We start from the raw sequence: 13,866 nt of genomic DNA, 5'->3' as shown, positions 1-13,866 counted from the left end.
CCGTGTGTTGCGTAGTCTGGCTTGCATTTGTTATGTACCTATAGAAGCCGTGCCTGTTATCTCTCATGTCCCTTACCAGATTTAATTCTAACTGGGCCTTAGCTTTCCTGACCTGATCCCTAGGTTCCCAGTGTCCCTGTATTTCTCCCAGGCTGCCTGTCCTCACTTTCACCTTCTATAAGATTCTTTTTTCCTTCTGAGTTTTCTCAGCAGCTTCTTAACCACCCATGGAGGCCTTCTGGCCTTCCTGCCAAATTTCCTTCTAGTCGGGACGCAACACTCCTGAGCTTGTAGCAAGAGATCTTTAAAAATCAACCAGCAGTCTTGGCCCCCCCTGCCCTCTAGGACTATATCCCATGGAACCTTACTAAGCAGGTTCCTGAAGAGGCCAAAATCTGCTCTCTTGAAGTCCAGGGCAGTGAGCTTGCTGCATGCTCTTCTCGCTGTCCTGAGGATCTCAAACTCGACCATCTCATGGTCACTACAGCCAAGGTTGCTCTGGAGCATCACATTTCCAGCCAGCCCCTCCCTGTTGGTGAGCATGAGGTCAAGCATGGCACCTCTCCTTGTTGGCTCCTCTATTACTTGCAAGAGGAAGTTGTCTTCCACACAATCGAGGAACCTCCTGGATTGCTTGTGCTGGAATAAAAGTGGTAATGCCTGGTTTGGTGTTGGCAATAGCCACCAGTATGATGTGGGTGTGATAAAAGACACCACTTTGTTTGCCCTTTCTTAGGATTGTATTTTCAGGAAAATTTTAATATCATTAAACCCTAATGAGACCTCAGCTATTCTGGTCTAGATGTCTGTATTTAAGAAAGATAATTTAACTGAATTGGGAGAAGGAGTGTTAGAAAGATAAAGAGAAAGGAGAGCTTGTTTTTGAGATGATATTAAGAAGGGCATAACCTATTTAGTTCAGCAAAGCAAAGGATAAAAGGTATGATTATACACATATCAAAGTATAAAATAGAAAAAATAAAATTTAAGCAAGAGAAGCGGTTTCTTAATTAGAGCCAGTGAAAGCTGCATCATCTGGAGCAGCCATAATGGAGGCAATAGGGCAAAATTTTTAACTGGATTTTTAAAGAATTTTAGAAGACGTCTATAATTTTATGGAAGGGGTTTATATTAAACAATGACAGAGACTAGGCACCATCTTCTGAAGTTTCAAAAAAATACGTAATAAAAGCTGAAACAAGAAAGCATAACTATTTTTTCATGAGAGTTACTGATTCTGATGTAGGTAGCATACAATTAATGTTGCTTTGCCCACTTTCTTGGAATTGTTGAATGCCTCTGTAGTTTATATTTCACTGCATAGTGTCTCTGCACAGAAAGGGCTATGTAGTTCCAAATGAAAGTGCCAAAATCATGCATTTAATTCTGGCTTTTAGTGAATTATTCTTGATTGGCTCTTTCAATAGTTAAGCTATATGACATGGTAGTATATTATTATATAGTGTACACACAAGTACATATATACATACACATATAAATATTTTGCAGAATTCCTCCTGCTGGCATTTATTCTATCAGTATACTTGCCTCCCTTTTTTTTATATATATAATTTTTTGGTGAAGGTTGCAGAGTTGTTCCAAAAGCTAATTTGCAGTCCTTTTGTTTTGTAATCTATTGAGGGAGCTCAAGCAGGCAAAAATACCAGCTTTAACTCATCTTAAATGTTGTCTTTCAGAGTATGCTGTCAAATGTAGCATTTTGACTTAGAAGTGTTGAGACACTTGTCTGAGAATTAAAAAAACTGTTTCAGTATTTCAGATGTTTCAAATGAACTGTTTCAATATTTGTGTTTAGAACATTCAGAACTTCTGACTATGTAAAAAATATAGATAATTGAGCTAATTGTGTGAGGTTGGAACAAAATTTTGAAATGTGGGAAAACTGTGGTAGGAAACAGCTGTGTTTTTACAGCTTATTTTTCATGTAGGTTATAATGTATATTCCTTCCTCCCCTTAGCCTTTTTTTTTTCAATAATCCTTTCCTTCTGCATAAGTAAATGTGTGCGGATATTTTAGAAAAGCTTAAATTTTGTAAAATTTTGTATAGTTTTCTATTTTCTATTCCACACCAAAAAAAGAAACTCTGGAAGACACTTCTAACAGAAGGCAGCACAGTAGCTTTTTTTTGTATCTTTGCATATACAGGAAAATAACAGTGCCAATGACCTCAAATTGAACTAGCAGTTAAAGGCTCTAGGTTCTACACCATATCTGCATTCTTGCATCACATTTAGATGTTACTTTGAGGAAACTGTGCCTTAGGGCAGCTTCAGAAAAATACAGGATTGTACTAAAAGAATGCAGTAAATTGCAGTGTGCCATTTTATGTCTAATGGTACTGTGCTGAGAACAAATGAGTTCCTACCGGTCCTATATTAACTGCTGTATTTTTCACCTGGATTTCTGAGAAAACTAGGTATATGGGATCACATTGCCTTTGTCCATGACTTTCATCTGTGGTAACTTTTGAAGCCAGTTTTGGTCAAATTTAGCTGGGGATGTAAGTTCCTGTAAGGTTTCATGAGGAAAAGCTGCCACATCGGTGGGTAAAACCCTATTATTTTTCTCACTGGGATAAACAGCGTGGGGTAAACAGCGTAGGGTAAACCCACTCCACAGGGAATCTGGAGGGAGCTATTCTGTAAGAACCCAGAAACCATCATTTGTTTTCTTAGAAATAAGTAATTTCATACATGAGACATACCTCGAGGAAGTGTTACCAATTCTGCTAGATTCTGGTACTCAAGGAACTACCTATTGGTACATTTTCATGTACTAGATATTATATTAAGGCAAATTATCACTTTCACCCTTGAGGAAATGCAGTATGGCTAATACTGTGCCAGATACCCTGTGTTAACTAATCATGGGGTTTTTTGGGCTGGTAGGAGATGGAATTAGGGTGATATAATGCAACTACTGTTCAGCAACTCGCACTGGAGAGGATCCCTTGTTGAGAGAGGCTACTGGTATTGGGGGCAATGGAGGACTGGGCTGAAGGAAGATGGCAGTGTGGTGAAATTTATTCTTTGATCTCTTCAGGAGATGATCTGAGCAGTGATTTAAAGTTGGAAATACTTATGTTTCTGGCTTTTTACCCCCAATAGGTGGATTTGAACATGTGCTTGTGGTTAGGTTTTTGAATGTGAAAGTATGAGGTAGCAGAAATGCTTTGGAGCTACCCGTGGGGAAGCTTTAGGTATTACGAAAAGGCTTTGTATAGGAGCATGGAGCAACTGTGAAGTCTTACCAGTCACTGTAGAAATGTTTGAGACCTTAATCACCCTGAAGCAATAAGATACTTTGTCATTTGGATGTGCTGCAGGGTTGTCTGGGAGTAGCACAGCAGTGCAGTGGTTTTAGTTCTGCAAATGTATGCATGGCAGTATGAAAACAAAGCTTTCAGATCAGTGGAACTGCTGTATGAATACTACTCCCACTATGCAGCTGATCTTGAATGGTTGTATGAGAACAGTGGGATTTTCTGACTTCCCTAGAACATAGAGCCTAGCTCTGCACATCACTAGGAAGATGACATTGTGCACTATGGATTTGCTGGTACTCCTGCCAGTCTACCCCTAGAGAACTGTTGCAAATACAGTTACTATTTTGCATTCAAGTTAGACTGGAGGCATCTCTACACACAGATAGTTTTGTTGTTTTTTTTTTTTTTCTTTTTTTTTTGTTAGATTACATACTTATTTCATTAGTAAGGCTGATGGGGAGACCCATTTGTATTCCAGTTTACATCATTTACTATGGACTTGGGCAGAGTATTTGTTTAATCCTCTAAGCTAAGTTGTTCAGCACTGTCCCAGTATTTACTAGGGAAGGAAACTGAGCCTGTTGTCTGTGAATAATAAATTTCTGTATCATGAAGTAGGAGTTCTGTTTTTAATGGGACATGTGCAACAATTCCTTATCAGAGTGGACTTTTGAAAGGGTCAGCAAGTCTTGGGTGCCCTGATCTCTCTTCTAGCAACCAATAGCTATTTAATACATGTCTTAAAAATGTGCACTTAGTCCCACATGAGGGTGGTGAAAGCTGCCAGAAAGAGACAACAGCTAATTTGCAACCTCAGGTTAACAAAGCTATGTCTTTGTGTAATGAATTGCAAGACTCCATACAGCTATGCAAAGAGAGCTGTCTGGGATCTCCCCAGTCTCTTCCATGATGAACACCAGAGTCACTGGTCTGTAGGTTAATTATAATTTTAATGGTTCACCATGCATATGCATCTACTCTCCAAGACAGAGTTATCACAAAAAGTATGTTCTTTTGCACAAAGTGTTGCTGTGACATTGCTTGTTGTGTGTAGTTCAGGTCATGCTGTTCCAAAAAATCATAGTTGAACTAGAAAAGAAAAAAAGAAGGCCATGACAATGGTCAGCAAATCATAGTATCATAGAATGGTTCAGGTTGGAAGAGACTTTAAAGACACCTAGTTCCAACCCCCCTGCCACGGGCAGGGATGCCTCACACTAGACCAGGTTGCTCAAAGTCCTGCTATCAGGTAAGAATGGATTTCCTACAAAAAGAGATGGTTTAGACTAGAAAAAGTCATCTAGGAAAAGAGTTGAGTGAGAGAGAATGACCGAGACAGAGCAAGGGAGTTTCTCGCACCTCACAAGAGAGGTGAGACAAATAGATACGATGTAAAATGACTTGGAGAAGGAGATCAGGGAAAGATTGCACTGTAATTTTTATAACAGAGCTAAAAACACTTAAGGGAATTATAAAGCAATTGGTATTGAAAAATAGTTTTTAAAATACCATACCTATTCTTAAAATTCATTGTTGTAGCTTTCAAAAACGCAAAAGAAAGTGGCAAAAAAAAAAGTGTTTAGTCAAATTGGTGAAAGTCTACAAAGGCTTATAAACAAATTATAATGGAGGCTGGTGGAAAAAGGCCAGTGAACACAATGGGAGCTACTACTCTTGTTCTTTTTCAAAGTATTTGCTTCAGGCCATTTTTAGGACAAAGTGCTGAGGTACATGGATGCTTGCTTTTACCAGTAGGGGTGCATTTATGTACTAAACAAAATCTTGGTACAAATGAATAGTAATGTGAATGTACATATAAACTTAATTCAGCAGTAATGCTACTAACCAAAGTATCTTGTGTGAAGATTAATAACCATGTACACCAAATAATTCTGCAGGCTATTTTAATAAAGATGTTTTTTCCATCATTTATGAACCTGTTGTCTGTGAGGACATGGTGGCTCAGGCATACATCAACATACGAAACACAAGAAGTTTCTCCTCAACATGAGGAAGAACTTCTTTACGTTGAGGGTGGCAGAGCACTGGAACAGCCTGCCCAGGGGGGTCGTTGAGTCTCCCTCTCTGGAGATCTTCAAAAGCCACCTGGACACATTCCTGTGCAGCCTGCTCTAGGTGGCCCTACCTTGGCAGGGGCATTGGACTAGATGATCTCCAGAGGTCCCTTCCAACACTAACCATTCTGTGATTCTGTGATATGCAGATTTTCTGTCCAAATGTTCAGCTGATGTAGAGGTTATGGGTCAGTTGAGCTACTCCAACTTACATCATTGGTGTTTCTCTGAAATCTTTAGGTTAATAGGAAAAACAGAGTTAGAATTTGGAAATTTGTTTAATAAATTCCAGCTCAGAATCGTACAAATAGTAATTCTGTTTCAGTGTATGGTACCATTTCTGGACCAGATTAATTTTTGTTATAATGAAGAACATTGTTTCTTCCTGCTTAGCATACCGCAGAGCTGATGTCCTGATTTTGGTAGCAGTACAGAGGAACAGCTCCTTTGCTGAAGTAGAACAGTATCAATATTGTGGAATCACAGAGTATCTCAAGTTGGAAGGGACCCATAAGAATCATCAAGTCTAACTGCCTGCTCTTCAGAGGACTACCTAAAAATAAACCATATGGCTCAGAGCATCATACAGGTGCTGACAGCCTTGGTGCTGTGGCCACTTCCAGGGGAGCCTCTTCTAAGTGACTGACCATCCTCTCAGAGAAGAACCCTTTCCTAATATTCAGTCTGAACTTCCCCATATGTAGCTTCATTCCATATCCTTGTGTCCTAAGCCAACTAAGCAGCCACTAGCAGATATTCTTGATATATCAAGAGATTCTTGAAACCAGGGAGAAATGATGTTGTCCTCCGGGCATGAAGAAGGAGACATGCAGGGTGCCCTGGGTCAGTTGGCATCTGCTGTGCTGGCGTAGAGGGGCACCTAGTTAATTCCAGTGTCTGAGCTCCCATTAGGTTTGGATACTGTTACCATTTTTTTTGAGTCTGACTTTTGGCAGTCAGTGACCTGGTACAAGTCACTGCCTTGAGGCTAAAGCAGATTGATACTGATTTTGCTTTTCATTCAAGGAAAATGTTAGGTATTCATTTTCAAGATTAATAAAGAGTTGATGTTTAAGTAAAATGAATTTTATTACATTTCTAGCAGTGTTTCAGTGCGTATCTCCATTCTCCTGCTTTCTTCTGTCCATTGAACAAAGTCTTCAACTGCTGGCTAGAATAGTCTTGTGATGTCTGCAGGTTCTCAGGTTCTGTTTTAATGTATGCACATCTGAGCATTGACTGAATATTGCTTGCTGAGGTGGACTTAAATATTCACAGCATTTAGTCACATTTGGTTGCCCCTTGTTTACTGCTCCTCTTGCAAACACAGGCTAAATGAAAAGCCTCCTGTGTTGGAGGAGAGGAGATACTTTTCATGGAATTCATTGGACTTCTGGTTTGTCAGGTCCCAAGCACTTGCCTTTGACTTGGCAGTTTTTTAGGAGGAGGGCTTTGGTTTATGCCAGTCTTACATAGGAATCTGTAGGATGAGGAGACTGAACTACACTTTTGCACTGTAAGGTGACTGTTGCAGTTTAGAGGAAGAACAGTGTGGGCATTTTCATGACACCTGACCCCTTACAGGGGCTGTAAAAATAGATATGTGACATTGTGTCCTCTTTCCACCCTGCATCTTATTCTAATACACATAACCCTATGCTACAGTGAGACCAAGCTTAGTCCTGTGTGAGCTTCTCAGTGAATGACTGTTCAAAACAGGTTGTTGGCTGAAGTGTCTTTACTTAAAGGACATCAGTGTTCATGGAGTTAAACTGACTTTCTAGAATGATATTTTTATCCTTATGTGGCATCGTTGCTCATCTTGAGCTTTTGCTGTGGAAGCTGGTAGCACATCAGCTGCTGACCATTTGTGGGTAAGCAAGAACACACCTGGCCTTGCTAATGACTACTTAGTGCTACTTAGAGGCTGATGAGAGGTGAGGGCTGTGTTTACAAAGTAAAAATTGCACTAGTCTGAAACACAGCATGCAGTCGCAATGAAATATGAGTCAGAAAGCAATTCTCAGCATGTTTTAGGATCGCAGGACCGAAAGTGATATTCATAATAGTTTGCTTACTCACCATTGATACTTGAAGCACTGAGACTTGTTAGCTACCCCATAACTGACCTTCAAGATCTCTAGGTTCTTTCTCTTTTCTTTCTGCTTCCATGAGGGCATCTGCCTGACTGTCTAGATGCCCAGCTGCTACCCAGATGTCTTTTGGCAGAAGAGATTAGAAATTGGCAGTGTTGAACATAAATCTCCTCAAAGGATCCTTAGACATTAGCTGGATTAGGATCAGAATCTTGTCTTCTCCATTGGGCAACAACCATGTTGCTAACATGCCATCACTGAAATACGAGGCTCGGCCTCTGCTGGAATGATTTCTGATGATCATTAAGAACTATCACTTAAAATGTCAACCTGGTTTGAGGGTGTAAGCCAGCATCCAATTAAAGCAATCTTTTTGGACAACAGCGTGAAATACATGAGGCAAAAATGAAACTGTATAAGGTTGCTGGGTTTTTCCCTCCCCCTAGTTTGCACATTTTACTGCAAAGAGGGAAATTAAAGATTCCTGTCTCTGGTTCCAAGTTTACATCTGACTTGTGTTGTTTCTCTTTTTTATTTGTCTTATAGACGAGGTGCAAGCCTTACGAGAAAATTGGAAACACCTATGGTTTGTTCCTGCAAACAGTGTGTCTGTTTGCAGTGTGTCTTATTTTAGCAGTGAAATCTTTCTGCAGTGGAAGAATTAAATACTTTTAAAATTTTGCCTGAGAAGCTAACTCAAAATGTTGTATTTTCTTTTGGTCTGAGGATTTTTTTTTTCCTTTTCAGGAAAATTGTTTGACAAAAGATTGATATATGGAAATAACATTTTGCAAAGCCAGATGCTTTTCAATTGAAAATTCCTGCAGAAACCTTTGGACGAATTTATAGGAACCTTTATCTGGTCCTAGCTATAAGAGCTAATTAATCTTGGAATAAATATAGCATGAATACTCTAGTGTAGAGATGAGGCACAATTATTAATTATTAGTCAGTGCTGTAAGGCTGGAAGATAAGTACTCAGGGGAAAATATTTCCTAAAACTCAAATTGAAATATGCAAACAAATTTAGGGGTGGCTATTTTCAGAAGTATTAGCAGTGACTAGGTGTTTATCTTCCCCTGACACTCAGAGAGCATTAAGCACCTAATTGCTGTGTCTTACAAAATGTTCACAAATTATAAAGTAACTGCTCAGTTTTCTGGAAGATTCAGCTGAATTGCTTACATATTTGCAATCTTCCACCAACAGAAGGTCACCACAGAAATCTGAGCTTCTGAAACCTGCTTGTCAGTTGCTTGACCTCCAAGTGAAAGTCTAGGCAGCTTAATTGCTCAGTGTCTTTTCAATCCATTTTTAACCCATGAAAGCCAGGTCTTAGTGAAACATTAAAAACAGTTTGCTTTTGAACATGTTGGCTAAATCTGTGTTTTGGGAGTTTAGTGTACTGTAGGAGGAATTTCATTCATGTTTTCCCTTTTTCATTATTCATCAATAACTCATGAATTATGAGGGTTTCGTGTTTGCAAATTGTTTTTTTTTATTAATACCTGACTTTTTGTTAGAATAGGTAACTGATGTTTTCAAGCAGCTGCAAATGCTGACCTAGTGTGTGCTAATATTTCATCCTTTCAAAGAGAAACATCAAATAAATTGTGTTGTGCATCTGCTGGATTAAAATTGTGAGATGCTTTTTACCTCTCAGTTCCCTGGAAACAATACAGCAGAGCTCACTGTCTAGGTTCCTCTTTGCTGTCTGAATCTTCAACTAAGACTGCCTAGATCCTGGTGGAGGTGGGATGGGTGTATGAAGAGATTAAAGAAAGTAAACTTGCATATCTCTGTGTCAGGTTTTATATCTGTGAATTCATCTGGATCATTTATCTAAAGAGTACTGCAGACTATATACAATTTCTTAACTTGACTTACCTATTTATGAACAACCCTCACGTTATTCAGAGCAGAATGTATAAATAATGTATCTGCGTGATCTAAAAAAAATGAAATGAGCTAGATATTTCTAGTAAGTTGGTGAAGCACTTACTGCTTCCTCAATTTTCTTTCTTTATTCTTTCATCAAAAAAAAGAGAGATACTGGGGAGAGGGAAGAGGTGAAGAAATTGTATGGGGTTGTTTGTTGTTGTTGTTGAGTTTGTTGTTTGAAGTTTGGTGGTGTTGCTTTTTTGTTCTGTTTGTCTATTGAGCAGAAGGTTTCCATATCAGTCTCTCAGTGATAAGTAAGCTTCAAACAGAAATACATCGTAGTGCTTACCACCAGTATTGCTGTAAACTGTATGCAGGAGTTTCTGAGCAGCCATAGCGTATAAGCTGGAGACATATTTGAAACTGGTCTTTCCAGGTTATTTTTTTTCTCAAAAATTCTGTTCCAGATAACTAATTTACAATTATCCCTGATTTTGACTGAAGTCTTGAGATAGTGTGATTTTTAAAATAATAATTTGTCGCCTATTAACAATTCTTACAAACTATCTTCCCCGGCCTTTTGCCATAGTAGAATTGCTATAAATTATGAGGAAAAACAGTAGCTGATGTAGGGTATCCTAAATATTACATATGGTTTAAAAAATGCTAGATTTTCTTTTTTGCAGTAGACTATAGGGTTTTGGAGCTAGAATGAAAAGGGTTAAAAATGAAAATCCTTAGTGCAAGGCCTCCCAGTGTTGATTATGCGTATTAAAACAGAATACTATGCTTTCTGACCAGCTGCTTCTGCAGCACAAATCTCATTTTACTGTGGAATTTTTTTGCTTACAGGAAAAATTCTAGTACAAATGCTGTTGGCTGCGGTTAGAAGTGGCACTTGAATATCAGCATGTTCTTTTGTCAATCAAAACATCCTCCTGAACAGTTCAGCTAGTGTTAGCAGGGGATGTGCTAAGGCTCTTAACGAAAATGTGAGCCTAGCTTTTCATCACAGAAGCATCTGAGTTTATTTTCTAGGGGAATAAAAAAATTAAAGTTCTTCTGTCATTGCAGTCTTTCCCTGGAAAGTTAAACACCAACTGGTAGGCATCTATGCATCTCTTTTGTGCATTGATTGCCTGTAGCATAAACATTTCATGGAAAAGTACACTCTTCTTCCCTTCAGATTTTTAGTTCTTGCTAGAAGAGAACAGTAGCTTGTGTTCTGAGGGTGTTGACTGAAAATACAGTGTTTACACATGCTTTAGTTGTAAGACCTGTAAAAGACAGCATTATTAGATATTAAAAATATGTAATTAAATTAGATATTAATAATACCTGTATCTATATTAGTTACAGATGATATTAACATTTCTGAATAGTCTGTCCTGCTGGCCATTATGGTCATTTTTCTGGAAAAAAGTGGCTGAAAGTGTAAGTCTGAAATGTCTGCTGCAAACTAATCACTAGAGCCTGTCTTTTAGAATTTATCTTTAAAATAAAATATTTGTCTTATTTTTGCCTTGAATGCATCTTCTAAGCAGTGGTAACACCAAATATGCTTGTACAGTGCAATTCCAGTATTACGACAGTATGGAGGTGCTTTTTCAGTGTATATATGTCTCAGGGAAACTAAAATCCTACTTCCTATTTTTGGTACCACGTAACTGTACAAGGATGTTGTTATCTGATGTGATCTGTATTAACCTCTGCTCTCTGCTTTGCCTTTCCAGCACTGGCTTGAGCCCAACAAGTCCATCTTCAAGCAAATGAAATGTAAGTGTTGAGAGTTCATGCTTTAGAAATGCCCAGAGGTTTTCCTGTGCTTCCACACCGTAACTTAGAATATGCTTCATTTGTTTCTTGGTGCAAATAGGCCTTTTGTGTCCCATCTAGGCTTGCAAAAACTCAGGGTATCCTCATTACACTGTCTCACAGTGCTCTGCACATTAAGAGCTTTCTGTTACTGCTCAGGGCTGGAGGCAGAGGCCAGCTGATACATGCAGAGTAGCAGATCTGGGTGGAAGACCTGTACATTCTTGGCTCTCGTTTTCAGTCAGATGCCACTGGGACATGGCAATAAAGTGTGGAGTGTGGCAATCTGCTTCTGAGTCTTTCTGGTTTGCTCTCTTTCTGCTGCTCCCTGCTTCCTGATAATGCAGAGCATTGGTTTGAGATTACTGTTGCAGTCCAGCAAACTCAAGTGCTGTGTATTACTGCTTTCACCCAGCAAACTGTGAGGGCTTATGCTTCTTGTTGCACTTTGTATAGCAACATATTCGGGAACTCCACCACCAGATGCACTGAGAGTGTTTTGATTTATTCAGAACAACTCTACCTGCATAGAAATGTTGCCTAGATGTGATTGATGGTACTCCATAAATACCATGGATGTAGTGATGTGATGGTCTCATCAGAGGACTTGTGTGGCTTTTGGGGTAAATCCTAATCAAAAGTCTGAAGACTGCAAAATGAACATGTGTGAAATAGAAAAACGAAATGCAGCCAGTATGAGGTTAGTTGTCACAATGAAAATTTTTCAACAGCAACAGCAAGAGAGAATGAGATGGTAACAAAGGAGTTTTGTTATCAGCCTTCGATTCAGGACACGGGTAGAATTAACTACTGTGATTGGCTTTTTATAAGCAATTTCAGGTTAATACTAGTGTAACTTAACTATATTTTTTGTCACCGATAAAGGACTTCAGTTGCTACAATAGCTCTTTAAGGAAACAAAACAGGGAGATACTTTTATATATTATACACATGTGTAGAATTCATGCAGATTATGCATAAATACATCTTTTTCTCCAACAGGTTTCAAGGACGTTTTTGTAAACATTCCACATCAGGAACCTCTTGCTTTACTTTTCTAAAAATATGCATATTAATGTAGAACACTAAATTTCTAAAGGCATACAAGGTTAATTCTTATTTTATCTAAAAATACTCAGTTTTCTAGGAAAAGGTTTAGGCTCAGAAGAAGAAATTAACCATATTCATTTGAAAAACATCACAATCTGAGGTGACACAAGTGAGGACTGAAATTAGAATCAGGTGGAAAGTGTAAAAACTGAAACCTTGAAGTGAATGGTTAATAGAACATACATTACGTATATATGAATTCTAGAAGAAATGGTGGCAGAAAGCTATTCACAGTGATTGTATTAGAGGTTTCCTTTTCTTTCTTTGCCATTGAAGAATTCTGGAAACATTGAAATGATGTGGTTTGTAAGAATGGACTATCATCTTCTCTGCTACAAGAGTAGGTTATACTAATACTAACGATTCAAAATGTTCTAAATTCAATTGAATGCCCAGATTTTCATAGGATTAAGACAAATTTGAAAATTTGCTGCATGCTTGATCTCAGCTACTCTTTGTGAGCAGCTTCATTTTACCCCAGCACAGTAACAAGTTTTTCAGTTTATTCATGCAGCTCTGTATCGACAAATACACAGAGCAGAAAAGGAATGACTGGGAGTAGTGTTGTAATACAAATTTCAGTAGGTATGAGATTTCATGGGTCTCAGTAGTATATGAATCATTCAGGTAGAATCCCTCTATATAATCAGGTTGTACAGAAATCACAATTCAGCAGTTATGCATTTCTGTTGGGACAGAATGTTGCATGTTTGAAGTCTGCATAGGTTCTTATGTGATACGCTACCATTTTGATTTCCTTAGCCTTGGCAAAGATTATTTTAAGTTCATACTAATCCTGGTACATACAGAAGAAATCTTCCAAAATATTTTATATTTTGTCTTATCACATATGAAACATTCATCAACCGAAGGTGAATGAAAACATGGCATTTTTTTTGTCTCAACATCTACCTTTGCATATTCCATCTTCACTCAAATGTTTGTGTCAAAATATGATGTGTAAAATCTAGGTCTAATTTTTACTACTAATTCTGCCAGAGAACAGAAATTTTAGGCTCTGAGAATTGTCCTGAACCACTGCTGGTCTTGTTTGTACTAGTTGAAGCTGCTTGCTGGCCAGTAGTTGATAGCTGTGAGCACCATTCTTCCAACAGTGTGTTGAAAAACTGGAAGGCTGCATGAGGTAGCTGTATCTTTGTGGTTCTAGATAAAGATTTTTAAAACCTGTTTTTGTGTTGTTTTGCATGTTTTTGTGTATGCTGTAATCTCTCAGATGCTGACAGTAAAGCTCTTCGCCATTTGGCCATCTCACATTTTTTACTTATTTTCTGTTTAGGAATGTCTTGGTGTAAATCCTACTGCTCACCTAAACACTTAAACATTATAAGTTATAATGTTTTGGTGTAAATCCTACTGTCACATAAATCACTTAAACATTAGTGCTGATTAAGCACTAATTTTTAAGTAAAGAATAGAGTTTTCCCATGCACTTTCCCTCTCTCTTTCTTCAATAATTTTGCAGGTTATTCTGCATAATAAGTATACAGCTTTCCTGTGTCAGGCCACTGGAATTTGCTAATTTCCTGAATCTCCAATGCTGTTATAAAGTGTGAAAGAAAATGGAATGAACCAGTGGAAGCA

At 38.3% G+C, this 13,866-nt stretch overlaps 1 protein-coding gene across 1 annotated transcript in view; it reads left to right on the top strand.

Annotated features, from left to right (window-relative positions):
- Nucleotides 1-13,866, top strand: part of FRMD3 (FERM domain containing 3) — a 77,014-nt gene that overhangs the window by 3,450 nt on the left and 59,698 nt on the right. Inside the window, exon 2 of the mRNA XM_010024838.1 lies at nt 11,073-11,115. Within this exon, the coding sequence (XP_010023140.1) occupies nt 11,109-11,115 (7 nt within the window). The 5' untranslated portion in view covers nt 11,073-11,108. The remainder of the gene's footprint in view (nt 1-11,072; nt 11,116-13,866) is intronic.

This window comes from Nestor notabilis, unplaced genomic scaffold (genome assembly GCF_000696875.1).
Source record: "Nestor notabilis isolate BGI_N333 unplaced genomic scaffold, ASM69687v1 scaffold9332, whole genome shotgun sequence".
Classification (NCBI taxonomy): Eukaryota; Metazoa; Chordata; class Aves; order Psittaciformes; family Psittacidae; genus Nestor; species Nestor notabilis.
This window is presented reverse-complemented; position numbering and strand designations above follow the sequence as displayed.